Below are 17,846 nucleotides of genomic sequence, written 5' to 3'. Positions count from 1 at the left end.
GACTGGGGGGAGGATGAGCCAGCTCTTGGTCACCATAAGGAGGAGGTTAAGCGAATCTTAACATCATCACTCCTCCCCCATCTCAACCGCGAGATCCTCCCCTCTCCTCTGAAGGACTCCCTCTCTGCCTACTTCTTGGATATGGTTTTAGGCCCCTCCTCCTGAAACCAGCCTCTGGGGATTGAATTTCCTTGTCCAGGACCCTGTCCTCTATATATTCTGCCGGTCTCGATTCTGAGCTCCAGGCTCTACAACCAGCTGTCTGCTTCATCTCTCCCCTTGGGAGTCCCCTCAGGTATCTCCAACCTAACTTCTCCAAACCGGGGCTTGATATTGTCCCCCGTCCTCCCATACACAACATCTTCCGGGTTCCTCCCTCTCAATAAATGGCACCGTGACCTTCCCTGTTGTCCTCCTTGATCCCCACTTTCTTCTGCCCCCAGCATTCTGATTCACCACCTCGTTCTGCCCCTTTGGGTCCCAGGGCTCACCTCCATGGCTGCACCTGACCCGAGTCATCCCACTCGGGTCCTTGTTCCCTTCTTCTAATACTCCACATAGCAGCCAGAGTGACCCCAACAATCTCACTCATGGAACCGATGGTCACTCACTGCATTTGGAAGAAATCCAGGGTCCTTGGCAGGACCTTTGGCAATTGGGAGGGTCTGGCCTCACTGACCTCTCTCATGTGTTTGAGAGTTGGCCACTCTTCCCTTACCCATCTGTCCCCAGGCTGGCTTCCTGTCACTGCCTGGGACACGCCCAGCACCCTGTCCTCGGGCCCTTGTCATTGGCTTCTCTCGGTGCCTGTCATGAGGGGATGGTGCCTGAACTCTGGGTGAGGAGGGGCTGGGGGGCCGCACAGCTACCCTGTCCTTGAAGTCAGTATTCACAGTGTAGCTCCACCAGGGGGTTCCAACTACTGTGAATTCCCAGATTGTATGCTTATGGAATCTCTTCCACAGGTATGAATTTTTAGAGTTTACAGACCTAAAATGTAAAAGCGCTCATTTCTTGCTGTCCCAAGTGTTATATAAAACAACTTTAAATACAGTTTTTGTTATCAAAACAGCAAACATATCTAGAAGTTCTTGATTAACATTCTTCTTGGGCCCACTATTGTCTAATGGTTATAGAATGAATGTAAAATAGCAAAAGAAAATAGGAAAATGAGCATTTCAGGGAAAAACAATGAGCCAGCCTAGGCACCAGAGTCCTTTCCTTATTTCATATTTCTCATTGCATTTTTTCATCAAGGCTTTACTTATTCTATTAATTACCATCCACTTTCAAGGTTCTAGTCTACTTCTAACATGTATAGGATGATCGCTTATTACTTTAAGTAAGAGCTTGGGTTCAATTGCAGATGTGGATATTATTTTAAAATTTAATTTGGGGGCCCTGTTCCAAAGTGAAAATATAATAACGAATATCTAAGTACATTCTAATTTACAGATATGCCTATAATTTTATAGAAAGCAAAAAGATGAACAGAACTGAAAACAAGGGTCTGGGTAAAATGAATACACCTGCTTCTGGTTCTTCCTTGAAACACTGATTCCCGTTGGAGTTTCAGTTTTCCATCTACCAAACCTGTGCCCTTTTAAAAGTTGATTTCTGTAGTAAGATGTTAATGCTTTGTTCCTTGCACTCAAGAGACTTCAGTGACCCTGGGAGGGCAGCATAACCGAGGGCGAAAGGGTAGCTTCAGAGAGGCCTGGCCGTGCTCAGAAGCTGACTTACTATTGTGCGCAGTCAATCAGCTGGTACTCGTTGGACCTCTCAAAGCACGCCTTCACACCTTCATCGTCCCAGAGCTTCTTCACATGATCGAAGAATTCCTAACATTTGAAAAAGTTCGAAATAAGAAAGCACAAGTGTTACAATCTCTTAAAAAGTTAAAAGTAAAAAGAAACTGCCAAAAAATTTTTTGCAGGTAGCGCATGAATTATTTTCCTTGTAGGAATCGACTTCACACACAGGAAAACTCATAGGGCTTGAGAGCGGCCTGATAAGAAATGGATGCACCTGTGTTATCGTTGCTCGATTCAACCTGTCAAACATCCTTGTCCTTCCAGACAGTTCCCCCAAATGAAAATTATGAGTCAAAAGTAATTTTGTGGCATTCATCAACTATATATACAACAGCTATTTTAACAAAAATTTTAAAGTTCTTCGTACTCAGTCACCTGCCTAGTGGTACTTGTCACTTCATCAGTGAAAAGTGTGCCTATTCCAATGGTAAGTTCTGTTTTAGCTGTTGTCTTTTAAAGTTTCTGTGAGCCATGATTATGAATAGCCATGACTGAGCAGATGGGTTAAATTCGGCCCAGAAGCATTACGTACATTAGAAGTAAACCTTGAAAATTTCACCCTTTGGGGATACTAAGTCGCTGTTTTCTGGTGTTTTCTAACACTATGAGTTACATGTGAACTGTGATTTTTGGTTCCCTCAAGCCCATGTGGGCGCAGAGCTTAATTTCATCCATAATGGCAAGCAGCACCCTCCGAACCAAGAACTCTCCTTCTCTCAAAGTAAGAGGTGGCTTTATGAATTCATATTTCCAAAATTACCCAAATTAAATTAACAGTGCTATGGAAGCAAATGACAACACATCAGCTGCTAAATATAAAAGAAGTTACGTAAATTTTCACAAACCCGTTCATTAGAATATTTATATCCCTTCCCACATTAGTCATCTGCCCTCGCGGCAGCCCCAGGAAGCACCCATTCCCATCTCTCATCTGCACCAAAGGGTCTGGGGCTTCTGACACCTCATGTCCACAGATTTTTTGGAGAAAAAAAAAATAAAGGGCTGATTCTTTTCTTGAAGATTCACAAGTCCATACAAGGGTGGACCTGAGTACTGAGGGGGCCCTCTTTGAAAAAAGAAACATAAAATCACAAGTACACAATTAGGTACAAAACCTTAGAAGGGGCAGGAGGGGTGAGGGGCCATGAGGCTCTGACATCCTAGGATCAGGGACAATCTTTAAAGGTCTGCCGCGTCTCTATACCTATCGTGTGTCCGGCTGCTCATTGTCATCAACAAATCCAAACTACCCACAGGTGACAACGAAGGGGAAATCTCCATATGAAGGAGAGGAGCTGAACCTCTCAGTTTTTGTCTCCCTAGATTTATGGCTCCTTCTGGAATCTCCCACTACTGCTCTTGTCACTCCAGTGAGGGAGTTTTTATAGGCTTCCTCAAAAATTTTTTTCTTCTAAGAGCCATATGAAGACAGACAGACAGACAGACAGACACACACACACCCCAAACGAAAAATACTCTACTTTCTATTGTCGAGATGGTCTTGAAAGACAATGTTAACCTCTGTGTCATGGTGATATTTGGAATCGAGCCCCATCTCTCTCCTCTCCTGCAAACCCCCAGTGTAGTAGTTTCTTGAATAAAGTTCCTGACTGTCTTTATCAGGTGTCTGAATCATTTTTTTCTTCAGCAGGCTGAGCTGAAGCCTCTGAGACAGAATTATAGAGGAGTGCTTGAATCAAGAACCAAGATGCATGATTTCTGGGGTCCGTGTTGATAGCGGTAGTAAAAACAGGAATTGTGGGCACTGTGTTTTTAAAGCAGATGCTTTGGACGACACCAAAGGAACATAAAAGTAGCAACAATCTCTGCTTCGGCTTTGTGGTTGGTGAACAAAGACATTGGAGTAGAATATAGCTAGGTCTCCAGGATTCTCCATGTTTACTTTTTAAGGGGTTCTAACAACCTCATGGAAAATTTCAGAGCTGCTACTGCCGTTGCTTCTGCCTTTTATTAGAGAAAAATGCAAACTTACAAAAGCAGAGAGAATTCCCCAGGCCACTCATTACTCAGCCTCTGTGTTTACCAACACATGGCCAATTCTCTCTCTCTCTCTTTTAATAACTCATGCCTTTCCCCACATTTGTTATTTTGCAGCTAACCTCTGATGCCATATAATTTTATTTCAACATTACTTCTGAAAGATAAAGGCTCTTAAAAGTCATAGCCAAAACACCACTATCTCAACTAAAAATATAACAACAAATAAGTCAGCCAATGCAGCCTCTCTAGCTGTACTTAACCGGTTGTCCAGAGCCAGGCTAGAATTCTCATGCATTCGTGAAACCAGCTGGGAAATAAACCTGAGGAGTAATTTTGGTATGCCTCTATTAGCAGCTAAGATGAATAATATCAAATAAAACTAATTTCAGTGTTTTGTGTGTGTGTGTGTGTGTGTGTGACTGAAAATAAAAAAAAGATGATTCACAGAGAAATGTAACCTGCTTTTGACAACTGAGAATATGTAGAAATTGAGAGTATAAAAAGAAAATCACTGATATTTAACTTTTTTGGTATTACTGAATGAGAATCGCCTTGTGATCTTCATGTATTTAGCAACTGAAATATGCAAACATTTGTTACTCTTATTTAAAGGGCCTTGACACGCTGTGAATTGTGTAAGAGTGATCAATCACAGACCTGTACCCCTGAAACAAATGATACGTTATATGTTAATAGAAAAAAAATTAAAAAAATAAAGGGCTTTGACATAGCATAAGCTACAAGCTTACCGAGTCACTGAGTTGTATAGCTGAAACTAATGTCATATTGTGTATCAGCTCTACTCAAATTAAAAACAAAAACAAAAAAACCAAGGGAGTTTGAGTTGTGTTATAGAAAGTAAAAATGATAATGATACCAAATTTAAACTTACTTTTAAAAAAGGCGAGGCTTTAACATTTTCACAGCATCATGCTGATTTTTCAATCAAAATTTAAATTAAAATAAAAAAATGTAAATATCTAACTCCTCCATTTCATGTTACAGCATTTTCCTTCTGGTACTGCAGTCTACATTTCCCTTTCCACACGAAGTACAAAGCTAACCTGGGATTCTCAGATGAGTAACAAGTTTTTTCTTTTTCTTTTAAATTCCTCATAACTGCTCTGAAATGGAAATCATATGACAATAGGAAATGTTAAGAATGCAAATTCTTGCATGAGATCCCTGCTGATGGAACTTTTTGGTTACACTAACAGCCGGGATCTATTTTTCATTTTTGAAATAAGAACCCAAAGGGTATTTCTTGTCTCTGGAAGGGAATGCTGTGAGGTGGTTTGGAGTCAACGCTCTGGCTACGCACGCAGGTCTTGGGAAGAACTGCTTTCACACGCAGTGCGGGTGGAAACTGTCACTAGGTTGAGTGTAAAAACATTCTTCCTCATGCTCATTGCCCGATATTTCTTCTAAGGTGACTTATGGAAAATATCTCGAATTTTAGTATCAGGAATACTTTTTTTTTGCATTTCTGAAGCAAACGCTTTTATATTTTATTGTTAACGTTTAATCTTCAGAGCCCTGTGGCTCTTCTACGTTTTCATTTACGTCACTGAGTTGACTGCAGGAAAGCTTGGAAGTCCCGTTTTGGGGTCAGTCCTCATGTGTGTGTAGGGCTTGGCCTTACACTCTGGATGCTAACTTCACTTCTGGCCCCACATAACTTATCTCCTGTTCCTAATTCTGTTCTCCTGCATTTTCAGTTATTTTATTACCTTGTATTTTATAACTTTGTGAGCAGCACTAAATCCTTCCTGGAACAAGCCGAAGTATAAATAAATGTTTGATGGAACTTTTTATGAGAACATAGTGGATAACGTCCACCACCACAATCAAATAGACCTTAGAAACAGGCAGTTTCAGGTCAGAAGCCATTTATTTACATGGAATTTTCTAAAGCTCAAGTTTAGGTCTGATTCATTTAAAATACACGCACTCAATTTTATCCCTCGGATAACAGAATGATCGAACAGGATTTGTCATTTGTTTTTTCAAATATCTGGTGGATATCAAGTCTGTGTGGGATCTATCATGCCTGCTGACACTGTGATTTTGTTATTCATAATCTCTGTCCATCCTCAAATCTAATTTAATACAGTATGTCTAAAATTCTATTTAGAAACAACTTTCAGAAACTATGTTAAAAAAAAGAAACCCAAACATTAAAGTCATTAGCAGTCCCCTCGCCCATGTCTTTCCCCTGACCACCCTGGGCAACCATCTTAGCAAGTAACTCATATAAAAAGAGGTCACGCCTACCATTTACTGAGCACCTCGTATGTTCCAGGCAATGTTCTAAGGGCCTTATGTACAAGGTCCCAACTGAGACAACCCTGCCTTGTAGGCGATTCAATTCCCATTTGACAGATGACAAAACAAGTATGATTAAGGATACTTTATCCTTGCTCAAGCTCTCCTGGAAGGAAGTGGTCAAACCTGGCTTCACAAGCATGCTCTGAGGCCAGCTACCTTCCTCCTCCTCTCTCCTCCTGCTCCCTGAGCCCGGGAGACCAGGGAGGGCAAAGGCAAATTTATAATATACCCCACACTTGTCTACTTTTTTCCCTTTAGGACAGCCTACTTTAACTATTCTTAGAATCATTTTTAACAGCTTTTGAGGTATACTATATATACCATAAAATTCACCCATTTCTTCATTCAATCAGGCCACCACTGACACAAGCAAGTTTTAGAACACCTCATCATCTTCTTACCCAATTCTCTGGAGCCAAGCCCGGCCCCCAGCCCTGGTCTCAGACACAGTTAATCTTACTTCTGTCCCTACAGTTTTGCCTTTTCCAAGAAATTTCATATAAATGAAATCACCTTGTCTTTCGTGTCTGTCTTCTTTGATTTAGCATGGAATTTTTGAGTCATCCATTTTGTTATGTAAATGAGCAGTTTGTTCTTCTTAAAAAATTGCTGAGTTCTACTCTGCTGTGTGAATATACCCTGTTTTGTTTATTCATTCAGCAGCGGATGGACATTTGGGTTATTTTCAGTTCTTGACTGTCGTGAATAGTGCTGTTTGGAATATCTGTGTACCTGACTGGGTTGATTTTACCCAGGAGAGGAATTGCTGGATTATATGGGATGTGTTTAACTTTAAAAAACTGCTACACTGTTGGGGCGCCTAGGTGGCTCAGTCCTTAATAGTCTGCCTTCGGCTCGGGTCATGATCCCAGCGTCCTGGGATTGAGCCCCACATCGGGCTCCCTGCTCCGTGGGAAGCCTGCTTCTCCCTCTCCCACTCCCCCTGCTTGTGTTCCCTTTCTCACTGTGTCTCTCTCTGTCAAGTAAATAAATACAATCTAAAAAACAAAACAAAACAAAAAACTGCTACACTGTTTTTCAAAGTGGCTATTCCCTCATACATTGTCAAGCGATCCGTGTCTAAGAGTTCTAGTTACACCACATCCTCAATAGCTGGTTTTGTCCAGTCTTTTTAATTTGAATTACTCTGGTGGGTATGTAGTGGCATCTAATTATGGTTTCAGTTTGCATTTCCCTAATGACAATGAGTTTGAACATCTTTTCATGTGATCATTGGCTACTTGCATATCTTCTTAAGTGTCTGCCCAAATATTTTGCCCATTTAAAAAAAATTGGGTTGTATGTCTTCTTACTATTGAGTTTTATTTCTCTTACAAGAATAAGACATTTGAAAAAATTGTCTGGGTTTAAGTCCTTTGTCAGCTACAGGTTTTGCAAATATTTCCTCCCAAACTGCAGCTTGCATTTTAATTTTCTTGAGCATCTTTTGATGAGCAAAGTTTTAAATTTTGCCGATGTCCAATTAATCAAATTTATCCATTTAGCATTACGCTTTTTTTGTGTTCTAAGAAATCTTTGCCTAACCCAAAGTAAAAAAAAAAAAAATATTTCCCCCAAGTTTTCTTCTGAAAGTTTTACATTTATAGTTCTTACATTTAGGTCTATAATGATTTATCTGAGTTCATTTTTGAGTATGGTGTGAGGAATGGGTCAAGTTTCACTTTTTTTCCATACGGGTAACCAGCTTCCCCAGTGTATTTATTGCAGACTACCATTCCCCACTGAATTACCTTGGTACCTTTGTTGAAATAGACCATATACATGTAGGTCTATTCCTGGACACTGAGTTCTGTTTCATTGACCTATATGTCTATTCTTCTGCCAACAACACACTATCTTGATTTCTGTGGCCTCGTAGTAAGTCTTAAAATTAGTAGTGTTAAGTCTTCCAACTTTGCTCCTCTTTTTCAATGTCATTTGGCTGTTCTAGGTCTTTTGAATTTCCACATACGTTTTAGAATTGGGGCGCCTGGGTGGCTCAGTCGGTTGAGCGTCTGCCTTCAGCTCGGGTCATGATCCCGGGGTCCTGGGATCGAGCCCCACATCGGGGCTTTCCCTGCTCAGTGGAGAGCCTGCTTCTCCCTCTCCCTCTGCCTGCCGCTCTGCCTACTTGTGCTCTCTCTCTATCTCTCTGTCAAATAAATAAATAAAATCTTTAAAAAAAAATAGAATTAGCTTGTCGATTTCTATGAGAAAGCCTGTTGATCTGAGATTGCACTGAATTTATAGCTCACTGAAGGGAGAAGTGCCACCTTAACAATAATGAGCGTTCTAATCCATGAACATGATGTATTCATTTCTTTATATCTTATTTAAATCCTCTCAATAATACTTTGTAGTTTACTACACTGCCCATGGTGGCCAACTTTCATGGCTTTCGTTGCTTTTAAACACTTTTTTTTTCTTCAAAAAAAAGCTATACTAAGATTTGTCTAGCGATTCTATCTTTTATTTCCAACCGTGGTATGTATAAAGTTTTAGTTACTCAGATCCATGAACCATAACAGAGAATTAAATAAATCGATCTTATAGTGATGAGAACATAATTTTCCTCAAGTAGTTTTCTTCCACAAACTTAATTTTTTAGCTTTTGATTTCTCCTTCACAATACTCCCACTCTTATGCCTAAGAATCTCTCTGTAAAATCTTCATTCTCTGAGAAAACTGTGCACTTGGAGAATGCCTAAGAGACTCACCAGAGAAACTTATTTGTGTGGGAACAGAAATAAAATAATTAGGTATTTTCATTAGGGGTAAGAGACTCAAAGAATCACGACTTCAGTCCTTGCTTCCAGACAATTCTCTATCAAGTTTTCTGACAAAAGTTCTCCTTGGAACATCAGGCATGAATTACATAACACTTTAAGGTATTATTCTTGGTCTTCTTAGTCACTCCGAATCCTTTGTGCTGAGAGGCAAAATGAAGTGAGGAACCCTCCTTTTTGGGAAGAAAGTTAGATTTAAGGAAATGTCTTTAAAAGTGCATTTGCTATATTCCTACTGGTAACAATTATAGAATTAGATACACATTTCTTTGGGAAAATTCTAGCGTAAAACATACTAAATTTTAGTGTAAAACATCTGTCTAAGGAGAGATCAGAAGATATTTATGGTTTGAGCATGGATTTTTGTATTTGAGTGCCTGGGTTCAAATCCTGACTGAGACTCAGTTTCCTCCTCTGCTCCACAGGGATATACCGGTTCTCCTGGGCAGAGGTTGGCCGGGCCAGATCAGCATCTGGCAAACAGGTGGAGGCAGGTGGCTGAGGAGGTGCACGTACGTGTGAGGGGGGAGGGCAGGAAGGACACGAAGAAAGGATGGCTGCACTGACAAGACCAGAAGTGGAATGGGGTGACGTGAGGGGGGCAAATTCTGACTCAGGACAGTCAAGAAGTCAAGAGTGTGATGACCAACAGTGTGAAGTGCTGACGAGCGGTGAGGGTCAGGGAGAGTCCTTTGGCTTTGGACACAGGATGGCACCCAGAACGCAGTGCTGTAGTTTTGGTAAAAATGTGGCAAGACCTGCCAGATTTCAACAGCCAAGAGAGAAACACATGGCGAGGACACAGAAGTCAAGTGTAGGCTCGAGAACTGAGTTCTAGAAACATCTACAGAACACTGGTTGCTGGTGTGGGGAAGAACGGCAGGAGAGGGATGAGCTCCGATCACCAGCACAAGGCAGGTTATGGTGTGGTTGTGCAAAGAACCAACAACGTGGGCAGTGCTTAACTTCCAACCGAGTGCTTCTGATTCCTGGATCTGCCCTAGGCTTTCAGACCCTGCAGGAAAGGCCCGCCGCGAATGTGGCTTGTCCAGATTTATGCACTCACCTCCCAGAGCCTTCTCTGGGAGGTAACAAACAGCCGGGGAGGGACTGAAGCTGGCTGAGTAAAACTGTGGCAGGTTACTAGAAGGAAGGGAAGAAAAGGGCGCAGAATACTTCCCGAAGAACGTGTGCTACGACTTGGAAAATCTGCCTTAACGGCCGGGTGCCGTGAACTGAGCCTCTGCTCAGGGAGAGGGGGGCCGGTGACCTCACGGGACCAACAGCTCTGCTCTGCAAGAGGTGCAGCCAGGAGCCACGATGTGGGGCAGCTGTGTACCCACACCCTAAAATTAGCTGACGGTGCCCTCAGTGGGAAAGAACAGAATCACACGGAATTTTGTTCCGTGAAACGTGGGGCCCTGCAGCTCTGCGGCACCAAACCGGTGAGAGCCTTCTCTGGGAGGTAACAAACAGCTTCCAGAAAATTCGACACCTCGCACTGCATCAGAGGCACTGGGTGACTGAAATCTCTATGTAGATATAAAAGAAAAGCATTTCAAAGGCAACCGCTCGCTGAGCCCCTTGGCAATGCTGAAGCAGCGGCAACTCGGACAACAGACAACTGACATAAAAGGGAAAGAAAACTGTCCCAAACGCCAAACACCTCACAATTCTATCCTTGCGCGCTTGTGCAAGAGTCTTGCAGATTTCTTCCAGTTCGGGGACTCTCTGATTTCAAGTTGTATATTTGCCCTCTTCCTTTTTATTTTGTATGCAACAGTTTTATTGAGATATAGTTCATATACCATACAATTCAACCATTTAAAGTTGTATAATTCAATGGTTCACAATTCAAAAAGTTGTGCAACCATGTCCACAATTGCTTCTGGAACATGACCCCTCCAAAGAAGCCCCATACTGTCAGCAGTCACCCCCCACTTGCCCCCTCAGCCTCTGGCAACCACCAATCTACTTTCCGTCTCCTTGGATTTGCCTATTCTGGACATTCCATATACGTGGAATTGTGTAAGACGTGACCTTTTGTGTCTGGCTTCTTTCACTCAGCATCATGTTTTCAGGTTCATTCATGTTATAGCACAGATCAGTGCTTCATTCCTTTTTATTGCCAAATAATATTCCATTGTGTGATGGATCACATTTTGTGTGTCCGTTCACCATCCGATGGATATTTGGGTTGTTTGCGCTCTTTGGCTCCGGTGAATAATGCTGCCACGAACCTCCGTGTACGAGTTTTTGTGTGGATGCATGTTTTGAATTCTCTTGGGCACCTACCTAGGAATGGGCCTCCTTTCTCTCCCAAGGGAAATAGCTGGAACTGTTCATAAGAGTTACTAGTTGGATTTCTGATTCTACACGTTTGTTTTCTTCATCTCAGCGTTTCATAACCTGAAGAAACCCTCAGTTATGTGTCCTCACCGAGGCAGACGGTGCGGCAGATACTACAAAACGGTCAGTCTCGTCCAGCTGTTGAACGTAGTTCAGGTTTAAATCTGAACACAGACAGACCTGGCATTCTTGAATTCCTGACAATTGCAAAACAAGAAGGAAGCCTCAAGGATGAGCTGAGGGCCCAGCTCTTTCTGCGGGACTGGAACCCACCCACCTGCTCTTCTGCTCCTGCGGCCGGCAGGCCCCTCCTGAGCTCCCGTGGGGCCGGGTTGTGTGGAAACGGGAGGCACAGGGAGGAGGCAGAGCCGGGTCTTTTCCTGTGGAGCTGACAGGGACCAAGTGAGTGTCTGGAAGGAGAGGTGTCTGGGGCGGAGGGGGTGATTATTCCTTCCATACCCTCCACCCGTGGACTCACGCAAAACAACAGGTATCGTTCATTCATTGACTCAGCAGATGTTACTGAGGGCCTGGGATGGGTAAGACTTGTGAGGGCCAAGAAGAACAAAGTTAAAAAAAAAAGAAAAACAAAGGGCCTGGTGGGCAAGAAAGGGGGGTTTCTTGTGTGGGTGAGGATTAGGCCCCTGACCTGCCGGTTGTTGCATTCAGTGGGCTGTTCTGTCTGGTCCTCCCTGGCCTGTCCGAAGCAGCCTCTACCACAGCTGACCACTGCCTCCGTTCTCCAGGCTTCCTGACTTCCCTTCTATCCCATGGGCACTCTTGCTCGGTGCTCTTCGCTCGGTCCTTCTCCCTCCGCAGCCTCCTAACACTCAGGTCCTCCTGGGTCTCCTCTGTCTAAGCTCACGTACTTGGCCATTTCTTCCACCTTGCGGCTTCCATCCCTTGAATGTTCTGGTGACTCTCATACTGACATCTCAGCTCTGGGTTCTGCAGCACTGCCTGCCTGACATCAACACCTGAATTCTAACAGGCAACTGCAACTCGGGGAAGTCCAGAACGGGAGGCCTGAATTTCTCCCTAAAACACGTTCTGCTTGAAGTCTTTCCCAGTTGATGGCAATGCCATGATTCACTTGCTCAGTCCAAAACCCCTGGGGTCATCCTTGGCCCCTCCCTCCCACACCTGACACGGATCCTTAAGGACGTCCCCCTGGCTGTACTTCCAGAACACACCCAGATTCTGATCACACCTCAGACCTGCACCGCTGCATTCCTGGTGGAAGGTGTCATCCGGGACCGGGAGGTATCGCCACAGAATCCCACCTGGCCTGTGTCCACCCTTTCCTGCCACAGTCTAGTCAACTCTGGAGCCATGGATTATTTGAGAACATAAGTCAGATCACAGTACAATTGGGTTCAAAACAATCCCATGCTAAGAACCCAGTGTCCGCAGATGGATGAACGGATGAACAAAATGTGGTAGAGACATAACAATGGAATTATTCAGTCTTAAAAAGGAAGGAGATTCTGGAGTATGCTACAACATGGATGAACTCTGAGGCTACAATGCTCAGTGAAACAAGCCAGACACAAAAGGACGAGTACTGTGTGATTCCACTTACATGAAGCACCCGGAGTAGTCAGATTCATAGAGAAGAAAGTAGAATAATGGTTGCCAGTGGGTGGGGTGAGGGGAATGAGGAGTTAGTGTTTAATGGGGACAGAGTTTCAGTTTGGGAAGGTGAGAAAGTTCTGGTATGGATGGCCGTGATGGTCGTACAACAATGTGGATGTACTTAATGCAACAGAAACATACACTTAAAAATGGTTAAGGCGGTAAATTTTATGTTTTGTATATTTTACCACAATTAAGAAAGAGTGTATTAAGAAAACCAAACCAAACCCATTCAGTGCTTCCCATCTCAGAGTAAAATCCAAAGTCCCCACATTAGCTGACCCCCCCCCGCCTCCTTCCCCATTCCCTTTCTGACCTCTTGCCTGGCTCACTCTTCTCTGGACACAGGCCTGGCTGTTCCTGGGAGAGGCCCAGTACTCTGCTGCCCCCCGGGGAACTGTGCATGCTCTTCTCGCTGGCTGGACCCTCTTTAGGCCTCTGCTCAAATGCCCACATTGTCCTAACAACCCTATATAAAACAGCAGCTCTAACGGCCACCCTGCAGTCTCTGGCCTGCTTTGTTCTCCTTTCTCCTCCCCCCAGCCATCAATACACTGTGAGCTTACCTATTTAGTGGCTGTGATCTTGTCTCCCCCACTAGAATGTCGGCTCCATGAATCTAAGCTCTTTTGTCTACTGCTGCATCCATAGCACCTAGAATCGTGCCTGTCAGATACACATTCAATGGCTATTTTTGGGATCTATGAATGGATGGGAGGTCACTGGGGGTTTGGATCAAGAGAACCCCAGAGCTCTCCTTTACGAACGTGAATCCAGGGATGACAGGCATGTGGATCACAGTGATAAGCCACTGTACAGAGCAAGACTGGAATGAACTTGCCAAGGGAGAGAGGGAGCGAGAAAGCAGGGAAGGATGACAAGGATGGGACCTCAGAAATTCCCTAGATTTGGAGGATTAGAGGGCTGGAGGAAGAGGAGAGCCAGGAGAATGAAAACCAAGATGTACTTGGGGGGCAGGGCTGCTAGCAAAGGTGGAATTCAACCGGATTACCAAGGTAAAAATAAAAAACCACGTGTAACAAGGTGGTAGACAGATGGCTTCCTTTGAATTAGTTGAGTTATTCCAATAAGAACTGAAAACAATTTCCAAAGAACCCCACAAACAGAACGGTTCTAGTTCTTAATCTCTCGGTGAATCTTTTAGAGCCAAATGAAATGAGTAAGCAGCAATGGGATTTCAGGGAGAAGTCCAAACGAAGGATGATGTTTATTTTATCAGTTTTTTCCTAACTTGACTCTAAATATCAACAAAATGATATTTTCTCGGCAAATGGAATATCAAGAGGGAATAAATTAAGGCATCTGTCAGATTACAGGAAGAAGAAATATTTTTTCATAGCATTTTTATCCTAAATCTGCCTTTCTTCTGACCACAAGAAAAACGTCCCTCAACTTTCAGGGAAATAGGTAACAAAGTTCATATTTGAAAAAGCTTTGAAAAAATAAACACTGTATATGATGGTTAAGCATCGCACTGATCATTGTTGTAAGGACCAGCCTGGGATCACGTACCTGAGACTGTCTCCTTATTCCCCACCCACGGAGCACTGTCCTTGGAAGCACCTGGTACTTAAAGATGGTGTAGAAGAGCAGTTCCAATGTCTCTCCTTGGCTGTCTAGTGGACGTCTTAAACTCAACGTGGTCAGAGTTAAACTCCTGATCCCCCCAAACCTGCCCTCACTACAGCCTTCATATGTGAGCGGATGGCAACTTTGTCTTTCCAGTTGCTCAGAGCAAGCGTGAAGTCATCTGGATGCTTCTCTTACCCTCCCCGACCACATGTAATCCATTAGCTCTACTTTCAAACTGTCTCTGGGGCTGAATATCTCACCACCTGCATGGTTCTAACCACCAATACCTCTCACTTAGATTATAGCCAGAGTCCCCCGTCGGGTCTCCCTGCTTCCACCCTACAGTGTCTTCTGAAACTGGAGTCAGGATGACGCTTTTACAGTGAGGGTCATCTCAGGTCACTCCTATGGGGCCCTACTCACTCAGAGTCCCCGCAATAACTCTAAGACCCTGTTTCTTTGGTGCCCCTTTCTCCATGTGTCTCTCTGGTATCACGCCATCATCAGTCTCCTCCTGCTCCCTGTCCAGCCACACTGGCCCCCTGCTCTTCCCTGCACTGCAGGGGTCTCCCACCCCGGGGCAGGGTCTTAGCAATACTGCTACTCTGACTACCTGGATTGTCCTTCCCTGGTCTGTCCTTAACCTGCTTCTCAATGCAACCCTTGCCGACCATCCTCTCTAAAACCACACCGTCCTCACTCCTCCGCTCCCATGCCCCTGAGCCTGCCCCAGTGGTTCTTGTTTCTGCAGTGCTTAGCACACCCTAAGATACTCTTTCATAAACTTATTTATTATGACCTACTTATGCCCTGCATTCCCTGCTAGACCCATGAGGGCAAGGATCTTCATGGTTGTTCTCTGATGTCTATCAAGCACTTATGACAGTCTTGAGTAAGAGCTCAATAAATATTTGGCTCATGAGCAAGTGGATGAATAAACTGTTCTGGGAAGTCCTCTTCTCTCATTCTGTCTTCTACTTGCTTTATTGTCAATGTTCACCTCCATACCAAAAGTTTATGCTAATTACGAAAGCTGAAAATTCATATACATGATTTGTTAGTAACTTCGAATTGATGGGAACCCAGTTTATGTCTAAAAGTTATTTTAAATTTTATTTATTTATTTGAGAGAGAGAGAGCACGAGCAGGGGGAGCAGCAGAGGGAGAGGGAGAAGCAGGCTCCCCGCTGAGCAGAGAGCCTGATGGGGGGCTCGATCCGAGGACCCCGGGATCATGCTCTGAGCTGAAGGCAGATGCTTACCCAACTGAGCCACTCAGGGACCACTGTAATTTGATGTTTAAAGGCATGTTTGTCCTGGTTCTCCCCCACGAATAATTTAAAAAGTAATTCTTCTGGAACCCAAGAACATTATCAAACTCAGAGAGTTCTAGAGAACTCATGTAATTGATAGTGTAGTGACCACCACATGCGAAAGAGCTTCCTTTTCTCTGACTGACAGAGCTGAGCCTTCCACACGGGAGCCCCGCCTCACCGCAACACACCCAGCAAGTCCAAGGCTGCCCAGCCCTTTCCCGGCCTGTGGCCGGCGGTGTAATTCGGCAAGGTCAAGTTCTACCCAGGCCTGTGGCTTGAGGGACATTCTACCAAGGCAGTTGCCTTTCTCCTTCCATTAGCTTCTGCCAGGATTTATACCTCTCCTCTTATCAAACGCTATTTCTACATGGCAGTAAATTGCCCCCTGCCACTTACACACTTCCCCCAGAATGTCCAGCAAGAACCCTTTATTCCATACTTGTAAAATGCCTAATTATGACCAGCAATGTTCACAGATAACAAACAACCAATGTGCACAGGTATTCCCTCCATTTATACTTCCATACAGCTGGTCACACAAGCCTCACATAATTCTTAAATACTGGGCCTCACTACCAGGGTTCATAGGACACTTGCTGTTTGTCATTTTATCCATCTATCCTTCCATCCACCATTTATTCATCTATCCATCCATCTACCCATCCACCCACCCATCTACCTATCAACTATTTTGTATGTTTTGTGTTTGAAATAAATATATGGAGATAAGGGTATATACAAATATATAGTTGTTGTCATTTTTTAAAAAGATTTAATTAATTTATTTAGAGAGCATGAACGGGCGAGTGGGGGGGAGGGGCAGAGGGAGAGGGAGAGAGAATCCCAAGCAGACTCCCAGCTAACACAGAGCCTGATGTGGGGCTCGATCTCATGACCCTGAGATCATGACCCAAGCCAAAATCAAAAAGTCAGACACTTAACAGACGGAGCCACCCAGGCGGCCCTATAGTTGTCATTTTTAAGGCTGTTGGTCCACAGGGGGAGAATCTGAACGTGGGATATTAGATTCAACTTACAAAATAAAATAAACAATAATAATAATGCAGTAATAATGCACTTTGGTTTCACGGCCTATGAAGAGTAGAGAGAGATGGGCGAAAAGGAAAGGAAGGAGACAGAGGAAACAGACACATATTGGGGACAGAAAGCATGAAATGAAGAGGAAGGGAAGATGGGAGAGAGGATGAGAGGCCAAGAGAAAGACTCAGGGGCACAGAGAGACAGGGGTTCACACACGCCTGGCAGCCAGAAGACAGTGGGACGTTTTGTAAGTCGTGTCATTTTCAGACGTTGCTACTAAAACGTTAAAGCTAGTGCTTAAAAAAAAAAGCCATAAGCAAAAGTAGTACTAACTAAGGGTGGGTCAGTCTTTAACAAACAGAAGGCTGTGGCTGGCATGGGCTGGATGGTGACCCGATTATATCACTGGGTTATTGTATAAAAGCAGTGAAACATCCTCACTGTAGAAAAGATAGAACATTTATGTTTAAGACAGGGCAATTAAAAGATGTTACAAGACATTTAAAAATGATGCTGTAACACCTGTCCTAAGAAGACAAGCGTACTCACAGCAAAGCGCTCAGAGCGCTCCTGGGCCAGAGAGAGAGCTCTCCCACAAGCAGTCTCAGAGCTAACGGTTGCCTCGTGCCTGGGGAAACAGGCTTGGGAGCTGAGGGCTCATTAGTTTGACGTGTAACTTCTAAAGATGTTGTTAGAAAGGGTATATTCATTTAAAATATGTTAAGCTACTGAAGTGCTTTGAGCTAATGATTTGGCATCCACATTTGATGCTAAACGTCCCATTTTATGATATAAACACTGTTAATTAATTCCATGAAGACGTTTGACAACAAATATATCACCGTTATATTCAAAAGACATAATTCTGAATGTGACAAATGTCAGCAAATCATTGTATGTATGCATGTTGTAAATACAAACACAGTTCATACATCCTCGAGGAACTGAATCAGTGTTGGCCTTTTATTGTAAAGATGACAGAAG

The 17,846-nt window shown here is 43.7% G+C and overlaps 1 protein-coding gene across 4 annotated transcripts in view; it reads right to left on the bottom strand.

The window, feature by feature from the left end:
• Window positions 1–17,846, bottom strand: part of GNAL (G protein subunit alpha L) — a 141,582-nt gene that overhangs the window by 43,860 nt on the left and 79,876 nt on the right. For all 4 annotated transcript variants that reach the window (XM_078060635.1, XM_078060637.1, XM_078060636.1 and 1 more), the window contains one exon: window positions 1,744–1,841. In XM_078060635.1, the coding sequence (XP_077916761.1) occupies window positions 1,744–1,841 (98 nt within the window). The remainder of the gene's footprint in view (window positions 1–1,743; window positions 1,842–17,846) is intronic.

Source organism: Halichoerus grypus, chromosome 13, assembly GCF_964656455.1.
Source record: "Halichoerus grypus chromosome 13, mHalGry1.hap1.1, whole genome shotgun sequence".
In the NCBI taxonomy this organism is placed as follows: domain Eukaryota; kingdom Metazoa; phylum Chordata; class Mammalia; order Carnivora; family Phocidae; genus Halichoerus; species Halichoerus grypus.
This window is presented reverse-complemented; position numbering and strand designations above follow the sequence as displayed.